The 17281-nt window shown below is 39.3% G+C and overlaps 1 protein-coding gene across 7 annotated transcripts in view; it reads left to right on the forward strand.

The window, feature by feature from the left end:
* ECI2 (enoyl-CoA delta isomerase 2) overlaps positions 1–11884 on the forward strand; it is a 28447-nt gene extending 16563 nt beyond the window's left edge. For all 7 annotated transcript variants that reach the window (XM_051609887.1, XM_051609888.1, XM_051609891.1 and 4 more), the window contains 8 exons: positions 994–1092; positions 2590–2781; positions 3010–3079; positions 3713–3815; positions 5433–5553; positions 8543–8632; positions 10382–10525; positions 11344–11884. In XM_051609887.1, coding sequence (XP_051465847.1) covers positions 994–1092; positions 2590–2781; positions 3010–3079; positions 3713–3815; positions 5433–5553; positions 8543–8632; positions 10382–10525; positions 11344–11499 — 975 coding nt within the window. In that variant the 3' untranslated portion in view covers positions 11500–11884. The remainder of the gene's footprint in view (positions 1–993; positions 1093–2589; positions 2782–3009; positions 3080–3712; positions 3816–5432; positions 5554–8542; positions 8633–10381; positions 10526–11343) is intronic.
* The last annotated feature ends 5397 nt before the right edge of the window (positions 11885–17281 follow it).

Here is a 17281-nt window from a genome sequence, read left to right on the forward strand (position 1 = left end):
GCATATATTAATGCAGCTCTGGAGAATTTACTATGCCTAGGAAAAAAAGTGTGTGCCACATGCTTCCTCCTAAATTTGTTGTATCTACAGTTAGTAGCTGAGCCTATGATATAAGTGTTGACATGTGAAGGTTGATTTCTGGTTTGTGTTTTTTGGGGGGTTTCTTCATTCTTTTGTGTGTGTCAATGTAGTCTACTTTGGTTTGGTTTATTTTGTAATTCAAGACACTATCCCTCCACGCTGTGTGTGACGGTTGTTCTTTAATACAGCATGGGAAGAGACCTTTGTAGAAATCTCTACAAGTCCTTAGCAGGGTTTGTACTGGTATTTGGGAACATATTTGTGATCAAGATAGGTTGCAAGGTCAGTGAAAGCTGTGGCTTACTGTATTGAAGAAGGCAATCAGTATCTCATGTAAATAAAACCTTAGCTGACTGTTCCAGGTAGTTTTACTAATTAATAATGATGAGCTCAAATGTATTCTTTCTTACCTGTTTCCCCCTCAAAATATTTTTCTCTGGTAGTGTATTTTTCTTCAGGAACACCACTCATGGAATACTTAAGGATAGCTCAGACTTCTGCAACTGGTCCAGCACCCTTGCTCATAGTAGGGCCAACTTTGAAGTAAAATCCACTTTAATAGATCTTATGCAGTGCTTTCTTTGTTCACATAGCTTATGAGTCTTCAACTTTCTTTTAAAAATATTTTACATAGGAGAACTTAAATGCACGACTGTCTTGGAAACTAATGTCTCGTGTTGGTTATGTGCTTCTGAAAGTCCAGCACCAAGTGTGGAGAAAGAGAGCAGACACTGAACACTTGGTGGCATGTGAACTGTCTGAATATTGTCCAACCACTAGTTTTCCTTTCTGTCAGAGCTGAATTCTATATCCTGATCAGAGAAATATTCCTAACAGTCATAATATTTTTCTACCAAGTCATCTGGATTTTGATTAGAGGTTTAAATAAGTTTTGTTTCACTCTCTTTTCAGGCTACTGAAGGTCCCTGCAATTCTCCAAAACCAGGTATGCTGGACTTTGTCAAGAAAGCCAAGTGGGATGCATGGAATTCTCTTGGCAGTTTGTCTCAGGTGATAATACCTATAATTTCACTTAGACATGTTGTAGATTACTCTATCTTGAAGTGCCTGATCTGTAAGTGAATGGCTGATGGCTCAACATATTACATGCTAGCTGAGCAACTCTGCTTCAGACACCAAAGTGTTTTGCACTGTATTCTACAGTAATTTCACTGCTTCAGCATTTGGGGATTCTTTTTTTACTGTGTAAGTTCTGTGTAGTTCTACAGTATTGCTACCAGCTTGTATCAGGGTAAGAGATCTTGCCTATGTGACTTTCAATAAAAATAGTGATTTTTCACACTGTTATATTCTGCTCTTCCCTTTAAGACGGTTTGAACTTCTCAGTTCTTAAAATATGGAGAAAATTTCTGAATTGAGCAAATGAAAATCTTTGTTGTTTTAAAAAGTCAGTGTCTTACGCCATTGACTAGAAAAAAACTGGTGCATTCAGAACCTGTCTTCGTTTTTTCTCAGTGTATCCTGACGTCTTTAATACCTTTAATAACCTTTAAAGGAGTCTTTACTTCAAGTGAAGTGGGCAGGCAGACTATAGATGCAAGGATAGATAAGTGTTCTATTTTCATGCAGACTATCTTAAGTCTAACATCACATGTAGCTACCAGTTTCTCCAGCTACTATTAAGTGAAGTAAGCAGAGGCTTTACAAACCAGCTGTGTCACTACTGCATAAGGCATGCTGTTCAGGAGTAGTTTCTGAGGTCAGTCAAAGATACTACTTAATACACAGGTGGGTTTTTTTGGCTGTTTGAGGTGGCACTGCAGCTTTTAGGGGTAGCCAAGAAACACTTGAGGAAAAGAATTGGCTCTTGAAGTTACAGTAGAGAGGGAATAGATTATTTCTTTTGCTAGAGATTATGGATTAGAGAATTGTTCAAAGTGTATTATCCTTTCAAGAAGGGAGGTTGTAACAACCAAGACCTTCCACTTCTTTTAAGTCACTACATACTGTAGAAACAGGGAGGCAGGATTCTTTAGGCTTTTTATATTTTGTGTTAAATGAAAACTATTGTCTTAAAAAATGTTAACACGCCACAGATCCATTTCAGCACTTTTATTTTCAGCAGCACATGTTCTAAAATAAAAACTTAGTGTGTTTGAGAAATGTCTAGCTGGGAAGCAGGAATAAAGGATCTATAGAAATGTGTAAATGCTGAGATGACATCAGAGGTGTCTGGTAATCTTAGGTGTGGATAGGGATGCTTCTCCAACAAAATGTCATCATCGTGGCATCTATGCACTTTTGTTTTGCAGGTCCTTTGCAGCTGATTTCCAGCTGACTTTAAGTATGATCTACAGTGTTTAAATACAGCATATTCACCTTCTCACCTTAATTAGAATGCTTTCTAATTGAGACTTTTTCTTTCTTTTCTCCTAGCATAGGGTCCCCTTTCCTCTGCAGATACCCATTCAATGAATAGCATAACAAACTGATTTGGATTTCAGCATTTGATGATCTTGTTTTGTTTTATTTTCTTTTTCATTTCAGGATAATGCCAGACAGAAATACATTGAACTTGTCTCAAGTCTAGTCTCTGCAGAGTCTGCTGACCAGAAGAAAGATGCTTCTCCAGAAGAGGGCAGACATGGTGGCTATGAAACAATAATAGTTACCACTAAAAACAAGATCACAAAAATAATGTTTAACCGACCTGATAAGAAAAATGCCATCAACCGTAAGGTAAAGACATTAATTTGGGAGAATTAATGGTTTGTTCTTTCTTGGGTAAGCTACTTATGATTTTAAAGAATCGTTACTACAGGTTTAGCAGAACTAACTGAAGCAAGATGGACTGAAAGGAACTGTAGTTAATCTGTCTATCAAGTTCTTTGTTGTCAGTGTGAATCTCCTTTTTATGATCTTTTGCAGCATCACATTTGTATTCTTTTTCATTTTCTTCTTATGCAGATGTACAGAGAAATTATCCAAGCACTTGAAGAAGCTGGAAAAGATGATTCAACCATAGCTGTTATTACTGGTACTATGCTTCATATGCCTCGCTTAGATTTGTTTTATATTACGCCAAAATACAGTACTGACATGAACTATCTACCTGTATTTATACTAAGATAGAATTGTAATTGAGGAAATTCTTTCCTGTAGTAGAGATCAAAGATTTTCCAAGTGTTCTGGCAAGATTCTTTCAAGGCAGGTGGGAGTGGGACAGACTGGCTGAGGGCAGGAGCTGCCTGTCTGGCCCATCCTTGTTGCAGATTGGTTGGTTTAGGAAATTAGTCAAAGCTCGAGCTTTGGCAGCTAAGTAGTGTGGATGCAAGGTGAATTTGGGCTCAAGACCATTTACTTCTGAGGTAATTAAATACGTATTCTTTTCCACTCTCTTATTTACCAACCCCCAGGATGCTGAATTTCCTTTCAGTAGCAATGCCTAGGCACAACAGCCCTCACAAAATGACAAGGATTGTTGACACAACTGGAACATCTAGCACGTGTATTGCTAGGAGCAAATAGCAACATACTTTGAGACAATCCCTCCAATAATTTAATACTGTTAGACACTTAGTATGTAGTTCTTTTGTCAGTATAATAAATGGAAGCTTTTCTTACCTACTCAGAAACCACTGGTGCATTTATCTGTATGTGTTCTCTGCAGGAAATGGAGAGTACTATAGTAGTGGAAATGATCTGAGCAATTTTACTGATATCCAACCCAATCAAATGGAGGAGATGGCAAAAGATGGAGCGGTGTTACTCAAGTAAAACGTTTTGTTTTCATAAATGCATAAGTTAGTGTGATGGGTAAATATAATTTGCAGGCATTGTTAGAAAACACCATAGCAGGGGCCCATTTATGCTACAATACATCCATTTAGAAGACTGTGTCTGGGAGCTCACCATGTACATACACACGAAGATTATGTGGGAGAAGTAGTATTAATTGTATTGAATAAATGAAGAAATAGGATTAATATTATAAATCTTTTTAAGTACAGTAATGCTGTACACTCAATTTTATTTTTTAGTCCCCAGAGTATGTCCAGATATAATAACAGGAACATTATTTTGACTGCATAGTTTGTAAGCTGCAACGAAAAAATTGTGGGTTTTCTGATATCCAGCAGTGTCTGCACTAGCAGGACTTGCCAAAATACCTTCACTGTCAGACTTCCTTCAATAGAGACTACGTGAAATGAACCTGTTCAAAATTGCCTAGGAATACTGAGATCTTGGTTCTGTCTTTGAGTCTGAATCTACCTGTTAAACTAATGTATTTTCTAAGGCCAAGCAGATCAGAGACATCATCTGGCACAGTGGCTGAAATGGGCTTTTTTTGGGACAAAAAACATGTTTGTTTGTTCCATGTTTAAGCAGATTTTGTCTTCTTTGTTACTTCTCTTGTGTGATGATTACATCTGAGAGATACTTAAAAGTTGGATTGCTTCCTCAAGCACTTGCAGTTGAGAGAAAATCTAAAAGAAACATAAAAGCAAACAATACTTTTTAGTTACATTTTAAAGATGAACTGCAAGTAAAGCTTTCACTTGTACTTAGGCCAGCTGTCTGGGGATTGCAGTTGTCCCTACAAAGTGATAATGATGCAGTCCAAATCTGATCTGAAAATGTTATTCAGTGGTATCTGGCAGACATTCCAACCTGCAGTGTTTTCCAGGATGCTGAACACAATACATAGTCTCCTGGATACTTCATGCTCTTTCATCTTGCTCTTGTGAGAAGACAGCATTTGCTGTGCTGTTACTGTTACATGAGCACAGTGCTTCGTTACAACTGATGCAGAGGGATGACAGAGAAGTGGAGTTCTTACAATACTGTTCATTTTTGAAACGTACTCTTAAGTTGAGAATGTGTTTTTCACTTCTGGGTTGGAGAAGTAGCTGTCGAACAAAACAAAAAGCAATTTCTCAAGCCCGTGCAGAACAGCACTAGGGAATTCTGTGTTGTGCCTGCTGGGTCTTCCCTGCAGAATCTGTGAAGGGAATCCCATGGGTGGAATTGGGATGGATGGATATATAGGGAGCTGGACAGAGAGGGCAAAAGACTGTTCTTGTTAATGAGCTGTATTTGATAACTAGCTAAAGAGAGACAGCACTTCCATACTTCATTGCAGAAACTAGGAGAGCTATGCTGATATTTACATGTTTGATTCTTTGTTGGTAAGGAAATGCAGGTATTTCAAATAGTTCTTATTTTATGTGTCAGAATTCATTTGGGAAAGGGTCAAAAGCCATATGCTACAAAGAATCTAGCTCATGAGTTTTATTATACAGTATCTAATAATGTGTTTTTTGAATGTTGCTTATATTTGATGAAAAGTAGTAGGATGTCTCTTACATTCTGTTTTTCCTTCTCTCTAGAGAGTTTGTCGGTCACTTTATTGATTTTCCTAAACCACTGATTGCAGTGGTAAATGGCCCAGCTATTGGAATCTGTGTAACTGTCCTTGCGTTGTGTGATGTTGTCTATGCTTCTGACAGGGTAAGTACGTCACGTAGCTGGTCCCAAGGCATTCTTCAAGCCTCTTTCTGTAGCAAATATTACTTGGTTTAGGGTAATCTGACAGAAGAGAACACACAAGTTTAAAGGCTTTTTATATCACATGAACACCTATATTAATTACTAGCTTAGGGATGCATCAACCAGAGGTTACCACGCTTGGAATTTTCCTGCTGAAGTTGCGCTTATCGAGTTACTGACTCCAGTTTAGAAACACTTTACTGTATCAGTGGGTGCAGTAAAGAGCAGCTTTGGCTCCAAGGCCCCTTTCAGGTGTGAGAGGGGGAGCAAAAAGATTATAGTGGAGTGGAAGTGCATTAACTGGCTTGTCATCTAATCTGTGTTCCAAGGTAGATTTGAAAAAGCTTCTGTTTATTCAGCTTAAGGTTCCTTTTAAGGTAACTTGACAAATACATAACCAAAAGCTGTATTAAGGCATAGCACAGAATCCCATTGTATATGACTTACTTCTTATGTTCTGTTGTTTATTTGTATAAGGTTATTAAACAGATACAGAACTTAACTGAAGTTCTTAATTGATTTTAGACAAGCTTTTCCTTGCAGAAGTGTATATGATGGTACTTTGACTCCTGCTTCAGCATTGTGTCAGATTTTCCTTCAAAGTCCCTGTTGGATTGGGTTTGTCATTATGAGTATCAAGAAAATTGAGCTGCAAGCGACCAACTCCCTCTGTTTGTCCCGAACAGGCTCAGCTAGGACCATGTCACTCCTCACATATACTGGCATAACGTACATGATCTAATCAGTCTATTCTGGTCCCTAGAGCTCTTTTCCTAGAAAATTGTTGGGTTCTTCCTCCTCTCCTCTCTGATATTTTTTTGCTGCAGGGCAGCAAGTTGTTTCCTGTACCTGAATTTAAAGAACAAACAATTTTCATTCTCCCTTACAATAGCTATAAATGTGCTTTGCCACCAGTGTATTTAGACTGTTAGTTGTATCTCAGGTGTACATCCACTCTCTCGATCTTTTCTTTCTTTATGCTGAAGAGCTGCAATTCATTCAGTTTTTACTCATGCTTTCTGAAGCCTGCAGCCAACATTCCTCTGGGCCCCTTCCAGTCTCTTTAAGCATAGTGATACAAACTGGACACGTCACTTCAGCTTATGTGTTACTGATGTGTTACTTCTCCACATCCTGCAGGCTGTGTTTCTCTTTTGGCATCCCACTGTTACTTGATTTAGATACTTCTGATTTGCTGTAACACCTGGAGCCCTTGCTGTAGGGTTGCCAGTTAAACAGTCCTTATCGTATACCATATGCTGTATAACAAATATTTGTGCCAAAATTGTTCATATTAAATAGTGTCTTCTTACTCAGACCTCTTAGTTTTGTTAAGGCTATTTTAAATTTTAATCACTTCCCCCTCAGCATATCTCCTACAGCCACAAGTTCATAAGCTTCATCCAAAGAAACATTAAATGTTTCATCCTGTTAAAGGTATCTTTCTTGTATATTTTGAGTTTCATACTTGACCCTCCTTTTACTACTTTAATCACTGATAGATGTGTCTTATTTTTGCCCTGTGTTTCTATTTTTTTCATCTCCACATTCTTGTATTGTTTTCATACTTAGTTGTCTGATGTAGTTTTCACTTTGTGTACTTGTATTTAAAGCCAGTGGCAAGCTCATGGTTTAGCTAAGACAATCTGTTACTACCTTCCTACCTGCACTGGAGCAGCTTTTGCTTGTGCCTTAGATAACAGTTCTTTGAGGATTTCTGCAGAGTCTCAATGAGTCTTTTCACTTACATTAGTCTTCATGAGAACTTTCCTATTGACTTAAGTTTATTGAAGACATCTCAAAGGTGATTGTTGTGTATTATTCCCTTTCCAGGATTGTGAGCTCCCATGCAGTAAGATAATTCTCATCCAAATTACTACTTAATTTCACATTCTCTTTTAGTTTGGTTTGAGTGCCTTAGGCATTGTCTACCTACTCCAGAAATGGCCAGCTTTGCTATGCCCAGGATCTGGTTTTATTCTCAGCTAGATATTCCCAGAGCAGTGTTTACCAGGCACATTAGCAGGATACTGCACAGCCCAGTCTGACAACTGATCAACACTCTGGGCGGTCAGTTAACATCACCTTCTGCACTAGATTTGCTCCAGTCCATGAGGCACCCCTGGTATAGTTAATCCCACCTTGCTTAAGCATGACCAGTACTAGCCTGTGTTCTGGCAGATGTCTGTTTTCTTACAACTATATAAACGTCACTTTCTTGCTGGGAAGTCTATTGATCTGTTGTACAGCCTAGCTGTCTAGAGTACACTAAAAGGTGATTACAGTGAAAGCTGCATTGGCAGCTTATGCACTCTTTGTGTATCAGTTAATATTTTTAAATGGAAATAAACGCAGACATTTTGTTGTCTTTAATTAAAGCTGATGTGAGTTGTCAAAACATAAAATTCTGCAGTTCAGGTCTAACATGCAATTGGGATATTTTGTATGATCCCATGACAGATTTCTGCCATAAGTTCTTCTTAAATTTGCATGAAACCTGAGGAAAGAAGATTCAGTGACTCAGATTGTTCAGGAGTAGAATAAACGTAGTGTTCCTTCAGAAAGAAAAATGTTCCTTGCTGCTTTAGGTGTTTGGGCTATGTATTTAATAAATTTTAGGGCAGACATGTATGAGCATCCTTTCTGTGAAGACTTTGCGGATGCAAATTAGTTTCTCTAAGTATTCAAATGAGGTAACTTTATAAATGGTTTTATTACGATAAGGGAATTGAATTATACAGACAAAGTCAGCTCTTGGGTTCATTGAGGGGATGAAGTGGTGTTACTGAATGGTATTTAAAGCCTATTATGGTAACAGTTCAAATGTGTTTCTGCTGAACTCTGTTACGGCAGAAGCTTTAAAATGAAAACTAAATCCAAGTACTTTAGTCCCATGCTCTGTTGTGAGGTTTGCTTTGTTTTATTTTTTTTTTCCTTTTATATTTTCCAGGCTACATTTCACAGCCCATTTAGTCAACTTGGACAGAGCCCAGAAGGATGTTCCTCTTACCTGTTTCCAAAAATCATGGGCTTAGCCAAGGTAAGAATGTCTGCACTGAATGTGGGATCATCATACCTTTGTGTGTTGTTATCCTTTAACTTTTTAAGAGCAAAGGAAGGAGTCTTCAAAGAAGGCTCCCTTAAGAAATGTCTTGTCCCTCAGCCAAGGGAACAAGTGTGGTTTCTGCCAGTCCTGTGGGAAACTTGTATGCAACCATTCCTTCAAGTGTAAATGTGAAGCAATCCATTTGTGGATTTACTTGCAGCCTTCTTATCTGTTTTGTTCTAATATATATTGGTCTTCTGTCCATATTCTTCTCTGACTACGCTAGAAGGACACTAAATAATAGTAATTAAAAGGAAAAAAAAGAGTAGAATCTACATTTTCATTTCATTTCTTAGAGCAATGTAAGTCCCTTTCTGCTTCTTTTGATATCCCACAGAAAAAAATCTGGATAGTTTCAGGTACTTAACTGGTATTATTACCTGTGTTAATATATGGTATTTAAGTTGAGGAGTGTTTACATCTGTAAAGAATAGAGCAAGTGCTTCATAAACATCCAGTTATTGAAGGTAATCTATTCAGTGAGATATAACCTACCAGTCCATGTTCTAGAAATCATGGAGTCACTGTTGGAAGTGAACAAACAAATGTATGATGGTGTAATTTGAAGTGACAACCTTGAAGCTCTATTCAAAAAGACAGGTAGACTCTTGATGAGTAACAGGAGTTGGAGGTCAGTTGCCAGGGGTCGATAGTGGGTCTAATACTTATTTAAGCTCTGCATTATGGCCCAGATGACAGGACTGAGCACATGATACCTGATTCAGAGGAACTTCTAATGCACTGCGTGCGTTGCTATTCAGAAGGGCCTGAGCAGGCTGGAGAATTGGAGAATCTCAGACTTCAGCAAAGGAGAAGGCAAAGTTCTGTACTTGGGAAGAAATAATCCCACACACCAGTGCCTATTGGGGTCTTACTGGCTGGAAAGCAGCTTTGCAGAGAAGGACCTGTGTGTCCTGGTGGGCAGCAAGTTGCCTGTGAGCCAGCAATGCACCCTTGCATCAAAGAAGGCCAATGGCATCTTGGGTTGCACTAGACGGCATTGCCAGCAGGTTGAGGGAAGTGATTCTTCCCCCTCTTCTCAACACTAGTGAGACCACAGCTGGAGTGCTGTGTTTGGGTCTGGGCTCCAGCTGCAAGAGAGACTTGGACATACTGGAGCAGGCCCAGCAAAGAGCCACAAAGATGATTAAGGCCCTGGAACACACTACATATGAGAAGAGGCTGAGAAAGCTAGGACCATTTTTCCTGGATTACAGGAGGCTTGGGTGGACACTTACCAATGCTTATAAATACCTGATGGGAAGGGATAAAGAAAATAGGGGCATATTCTTGTCAGTGGTAGCCAAGAGTAAAAGGGTGTAAATTGAAACACAGGAAGTTCTATCTCTATCTGTAACTTTATAGTGGGGGTGGTGAGACACAGGAACAGGTTGTGCAGAGATGCTGTGAAGTCTTCGTCCTTGGAGTTACTCAAAACCCAACAAGATACAGTCTGGGGCAGCATGCTCCAGCTGACCCTGCTTCAGAAGGGCTTTTGAACTAGGCAGTAGCTGGAGGCCTCTTCCAACCTCATCTATTCTGTGTTTTTTTGTTCTTTTCAGAGGACAAGTGTTAATGAGCAAGTGAGTAAAACAGATATGATTTGGAAGCTTGTACCTTTCCTGTCAGATTTCTCATGTCTTGTGTCTCGTTGAATCACACTTTCTGTTTTTCTTTATATAGGCAAGTGAAATTTTGCTGTTCAATAAAAAGCTGACTGCAGCAGAAGCCTGTGCCCAGGGATTAGTGACTGAAGTCTTCCCTGAAAGAAGTTTTCAGAAGGAAGTTTGGGCAAGATTAGAAGCTTATGCAAGCCTCCCAAAAAATGTTAGTATTTTAAAGTCTTCTCCACTTTGTAAACCTGTAGCATTCCCAGCCTTCCTACCAAGCCTATCCTGTTCCTTTTTTTTTCACTTCATCCTTATTTGAAATAACAAGGCTCAATATATTTCTTTTAAGCATAGGTCTGTCCCTGTCCCTCAGCTGCTGGGAAACATACCTCTCCTGTACCCTGGCTGAATCTAAGGGTGTAGTGTACATGAAGATTCAATGGCTGAAAAGCATTAAAAACTAATTAATCCTCTTGCAGTCCCTGTGTGCATGCTTTGGATGCCTTCTAGGTTTTTATTTTGGCAATAGTTCAGGTTTAAGAGCCTTGCCCCTGATTCTACAATGTCAGTCGTACTGTGTGCACAGTGGGTGCTGAAGATGTTGCTGAGTGGCTTTACTTTTTGCTGAATTCAGTCATCCTGCTCACTAGTTTAAGTTTTGCAAAACTATTTGAATCACAATGACATGATGTTACATTGGACAAGAGGAGACACTCGTGCCAGCAGCTGGTAACGTAGGTTGCCTTTGGCTCTGCAGACAGTTGAACAGGTTTCACTTCTTATACCAATCTACTTATCAGCACTTAGTGGGCTGCTGCTTTGTTTCCCATGAATCTCCTCCTCCTTATTAGCAGTCTTGGTAATTAAATGCAGTACTTACTTCCAGCTAAAAGGTTGACTTAAAAGCTAAGAAGTGCAATGTTAATACAAGTCTGTTTGAATTCCAGTGTGTTTATTGTGCTTTTTTTTTCTTTTTTAAACATTAAAGTGAGATAGAGAAAACAGCTTCCTAACATTACTCTCTTTCTCCTCCAGTCCTTGGCATTGTCAAAGCAACTGTTACGAAGTGCAGAAAAGGAGAAGCTCCATGCAGTCAACAGTAAAGAGTGTGAAGTCCTTCAGGAGAGGTGGTTATCTGATGAATGTGTAAATGCTATTGTCAGCTTCTTTCAGAGAAAGTCAAAACTCTAATTTTCTCTAGCAAAATAATTCACCTTCTGGCTTAATCTACACTTATCTTTAATAAACTTTCTCTTCAAATAATTCTTATACCTTTTGATGTGGTATATTTCTCTTCTGAGTACCTGGGTAAAACAGTTTCATAAAATTACTACCATGTTATGTGCCTTGGATCCGTTATGGATATTTAGGTTGGGGAAAAAAGGTTCATTATTCTGTAGGCAGCAGCAATATTTCTGAACAATACTAAAGCAGATTGTCTTTCAAAAGAAGCCATAGATCCAGTATCACCATACTTTGGTAGCTCTTCAATAAATGTCTTATGAGTCTTACTCTTTTTATTAATCTGTGGAGAAGGAAATACTGTATTAATGAAAAAATAAATAGAAGTATTTAATTACTGTTGTGCTGATTCTTACTCTTTCTGTTAAACATCCTCAGTGAGAGGGGAAAGTAGCTCCTGGAGGTGTAATTATATAATCTTTCAAAAAGTATTCACTTGACTAACTTGAAGATTATCAAAGGTACTTGTTGTTAGCTTTATGGGTCTGGTCTTAAAATATATTTTCCATTAATTGCTTCATATTGCCTTTTTCTCTGTGAAAAATCCCATTAAAGGTAATGAAACTTTTTACTGTAGCTGTGTTGGAGATAAATTAACAGAACAATTCTTTTCCAACAGAAAATTTCTCTCTCTATTCATGACTGTCTTTGGGTAGGCACTGCAGAGGGACAGAATCAGGCTGCTGGAAGTAGGTAGGCATATTTATCTCATGCCAAGGAAAGGAAATTGTAGAAAAGGAGCAGTTCCTTATCAAGAAAAGCCTCTCGATGACAAGGAGCTGATTGTTGTTAAGAGAAAAAAAAAAAAAAATACAAAAAGCTCTTTCATTTCAGTGCTCTAGACTCTGATCTCAAGAGCAGTGATGGTGAGAAGCCCAAAAGGTGTCACTCTGGTCCTGGCCTGGCTGCTTGGGTGGGTACCTGCATAAAAGCAGGGTTGCAGCAGATGCGTACAGACGATGCAGAGGGAGGGTGCATTGCAGTGAAGGTGCAGCAGAGGTTGAGGTGGATGCCAGTTTCTCATCTGGATGTGAGTGCCAGAGCACTGGAACACAGCATGGGGGTGGGAGCTGCTGGACATGGGCAGCTGTGGGTGCTGCCAACAGGCTCTGGCTGAGACTTGCATTGCCACTGTTGGAAAGTTGCCCGGGGCCTGGGCAGCACGGACGTGCAGTATGGCTGCTCAGCAGCTCTGTGGGAAGCAGGTCTTAAAATCCAGACTTCACCTCCAATGTGGTACCTGGCCCTTGGGATTTAACTACTGAGGAAAAAACAAAAAAAAAACAACCAAACAAAAAAAGAGGATCAGAGAAAAAGAAAATGAGAGGTGTGGGTATGTATCACTCAGCGATGCTACAGCAGTTTAATTTGATGCTAAGGAGTATTAAATGTGTCCTCCATGACCCTCTGTGAAAGTCAGTGCTGCCACAGAGGATTACCAGCCAAAACAAGTCTGCTGTCACACATGGGGTGGCAGAAGCAGGGGCAACAGGAACAAGGGGAGAAGGAGAGGGTAGAGCTGCAAGGAGAGCCACAACCAAGCCTTGGACCCAGCTGACAGGAAAGAGGGAAACCAAAATAATTTCATGGTATCATAAAATAACATGGAAAAGGGCTGAGGAGGTTGTGGTCCCAGGCCCCAAGGCCAGGTGGTGGGACAGCCATTGGGCTGCTGGCAAGGAGCTATGCAGAGGCAGCAGGTTGCCCAGTGGGGCCAGGCTGGCTTTGGGCAGGTGCTGCTGAGGCACCCTGAGGTGTGGGGCTCTGAGGCAGCCGTGTGGAGCGAGGAGGAGCCCTGGCCCAGGGCAGCCCTTGAGCTTGGGGCAGCACAGGAGGTCTGCCTTCAGGACCAAATTGTGAAACATGGCTTTGTCTTGCCAAGGCTTTTGTGGCTTGTATGCAAATTTTCTTCTTTCATGGTGCTCGCATGGGCCTGAAATGCTTTCTGTGGTGTTTTTGTAGCAGTGTGGTGATGCTGTAGTGGTGATGTTGGCATTGCTGGGGATAAACAGTTGTTCGGTCTTTTGAAAGCTCTTTGTCAGTGGTAACATGTAGTAGATTGGGTAGTGCATGGGCTGTGTCTTTTTTTTGTGTGTATGGTGTGTGTTTTCCTCAAGTTAAAGCACAGCCATCAATAATATCTTGATGAGTGAAAGAGCAGAAACAGGTTTTCCTTGGTCGGTAGATGCCAGCATACCACTTAAAGCAATGGGAGATGAACCATTTCTGGTTTTGCAATTAGTTATGTTGAAATATTTTATTCTTGTTCTGACTCTCTGTGAGTGATGAGAATAAATCAACTTTGCATCTAGAGAAAGAGAACTCCTGCGTGCTTTTAGTTAACGTTTTAAAAAGTTAAGTCATTGCCTCTGAAGTTCATTTAATAGCTGTTTTGTTCACGAAACACTTATTCCTTATCATCAGCACCTCTTATAATTTTTCACATTTATCCATAGGTGTCAACAACAAAACAAGATTAATCTTTTCAGACAATTTCTGTTTATCCAATGAATTAGCAACTTTAGATAATTTCTTCTGAAATACAGTCACTAAATAATGGTATTTGATATAATTGCTTTGTGAGAATTACCTCAAATGTTCCTGTACCTTCCTTATATTCTCTTCAGGGTGTCACTGTTGGGTGGTGTATATCTTGCACAGGGGTGCAATATACAGTAAGATTCAGGTCACACTTGGCACAACCGTGCAGGTGCTTAATAATCTGCCTCAGTGTTTGTAAAGAATCACAGGTAAACCATCAAATAAATCACAAAGAAATACCAATGGCAAGATATCCGCACCTAATTCCAGAAAAAATAATAGTTCAGTTGTAAATATCCTGGAACAACTTTGCTGTGTTGAAGTGTCTTGTTCTAGCTGAATGTGGACACATCCATGAGGATAATGTAGTAGATACCATATCTGAACAAGGGCTTTTAAGTTTTTCAAAGAAGTTAGAATTTATTATTAGAAACTCTAAACCATGGCCATTCTTAAAAGGTTTCCTCCATCTGTACCCTTTCCTAGATACCTGGGAACAGACAGTTAAGCATTTTATAAAATCTTGTAGTAACTAAACAAAAATCTTTTCACAAAAATTTTTGGAGGATTATTTTTCCTCTTTGGTTTGTAACAGAGCAAACTTTAAAACACATTCCATATTGCCTGTAACAACCGAAGTGTAATATCAATATATTTTAGCCCAAAGTAGGTGGAAGAGGTCTAGAAGGCAACATCTAAAACTTGGAAAAAACCCAACAAATCCTTTTGTGATTTATACACCACTTCTGCATTCAATATAATCAGGATGTGTGCAGTTGAAAGCAGTTTGCTCAGAATGTTTCATGTGTTACTGCTTTAATTATGAGTTGCAGTGGAACACACCTGTGATGTCAGTTCCTCATGGGGAAGATTATGCAGCTCAAGACAATGACTAACAGGACTGGCAGCAAAGCTTGCAGAGCTCTCCATGGCCATCAGTGAGGGGTTTGCAGAGGGCTGGAGCAAAAAGGCTAAGATTGCTATTGCAGTATTGTCCAAAACTTTAGGATTAAAATATAAATCTGTACAACTGAAAGTTCAATAGTAGCTCGGCAGGCACTAGCTACTCTCTGTCGAGGGGGATTTTTCCCTCTTCTGATAGAAAACACCTAGGGTCATGTCAGGCATTCTGTTATTGCCACCCAAAGGTCAGGTTGAGAGCTGGTAGGACACTGATGGGGACCTTCTATCTACTAGCCTGCTGAAAGAGGGTACAGGTGAACAGTGTCATTTGAGGGAGTGCCAAGCTGCATGAGGGTGCCTGGTCATAGCACTTCTGCAGAGGGTTTGCAGCTGAGTGTTCATCCCCAGGTGAATCCTCCTGCTGTCTCAGGGGTGCCCTGAGTTGTGCACTCCCAACTGAGACATTCTTTTCTGGGACTTGCAGACCTCATGAACCAGCAGTTTACATAAGTGCTAAGTTTACATTGCAACTATATTATGTTATAGACATAGTATGCTAAGAATATAAACAAAAGAATGTTTGTTTGTAGGAAATATCCTTTGTTAAGAGTGGTTAGTGCCGTGTAAAAAGTTGAGATTTTTTTCTAGCATGTAGCTCCTTGAGGTGTCCTCAAAAGCACACTCCTTTTCTCCAACTGTGATAGTTTTATAGAGCTTATTTCTCTCTACCTAAAACCATCTGTTCAAATGCAGACACAACGATTGAGGTATGTTGTTAAAAGCCAAGTTCAGCTCACTGAAACTGACAGATGCAGGTTTCTAAGAGGTTAAAACTTTCTAGTAAAAGATAAAAGCAAAAAGGTAAGTGATAGTTTCAGTATTTCAGAGAAGTGTTTTCACATACACTATATCCCATAATTGGTTTGGGGTTATTTTTTTACACAGAATTCTTGCAGACCTTCAATGGACCTGTTATTAGAATTGAGGTCATCTGAAAATAAATGTAGCACAACACAGGTGGACTTTGTTGGCCAAATAAATTAGGTGTCCTGGTTTTATTTTGTATTCCATGTGCTAAATCAGGAACATGTTTCTGATATTTAAACCAAACTATTTTCCTTACTTTAGCTAACTCAAAATATCAGCAAAGAAGGAAGGTTTTGTGCCTGGGAGAAGATGCATAATGAAGACAAAATTGCTGTGAGCAGGTAAAATAGTGTTTTAATAATTATACCAAATTAGACCAAGTAGTTAATATCACAACCATCCAGCCAGCCTGAACAGGTGAGAACAAGGCCTGCAAAGACATGTTTGCACTCTGTGGAATTAAATATCAACAGGTAATTATCAGCTTATATATTTTCTAATTGGAACATTCAAAGGGCTTTTATTAATTGATTCAAAGTTGTTTTCATAAAGTTAAGGAAGAGCACTTGGGAGGTAACAAACTGTATGCTCAAGTAAAAGCCTTTAGTCTAGGGCTCTCTTCTAGGGCATGTTATTTTGTACTATAGTTGCACCCTGAAGATGCTTGTAAATGCCTAATTATACAGAAAGGGAGATTTGTTTGGCTGTATTCTTTTATTGGTACTAGCCTTTCTCTTCCAATTTAGGTATGACCCAGGATATTGAGGTACCCTTCATCACTTTTAATTAAAAAAAACCATTTATTATGCACCACATGTTCTAATGCTGTCTCATAGCACTGCTGAATATTGTAGTATTTCTTTTTGACATTTAAGTATCCAAGACATTTAACATTTGAGAAAGGTTTTAAAACCTTTTTTTTAAGTATCTGAACAACAAAAGGACAGAAGGTAAGTGCTGATCATGTTGTTCCATTAGCCCCAATCTTCTGAATGTGTGACTTTACCTTCCTTTTGTGATACAAGGACAGAATGCTATAGATCTGCTATTGTACAAGGAAAAGTAGCAGAACGTACAGTTATGTACATAAAGTTAGTGGAGAGGTATTCTTGGAAGTCTTCCTACTCTGCAGTAGTAGAACAAAACACAGTCTGTATTTGTCAAGGATCAATAATGTCAAACTGATCTCGTTTCCTTTACTAGTGACTGGCTTGGTGCTTAAGTGAAGAGCAGTGAATGTCATTTAAAGTTTAGGGGTTTTGTGCTGTTCTGCTATGCAGCTGCTCTAAACAATTCCAGGAAATGTGATCTAGACTAAATTGCAATTGTGGAGTCATGGAATTGGCTGAAACACTCTTCTTAGCAGTAGTCATTAGGTTATCAAAGTGAGAGGGCACAGTCTGGGATGTGACAGGAGTTC

Source organism: Apus apus, chromosome 2 (genome assembly GCF_020740795.1).
Source record: "Apus apus isolate bApuApu2 chromosome 2, bApuApu2.pri.cur, whole genome shotgun sequence".
Lineage (NCBI taxonomy): Eukaryota > Metazoa > Chordata > Aves > Apodiformes > Apodidae > Apus > Apus apus.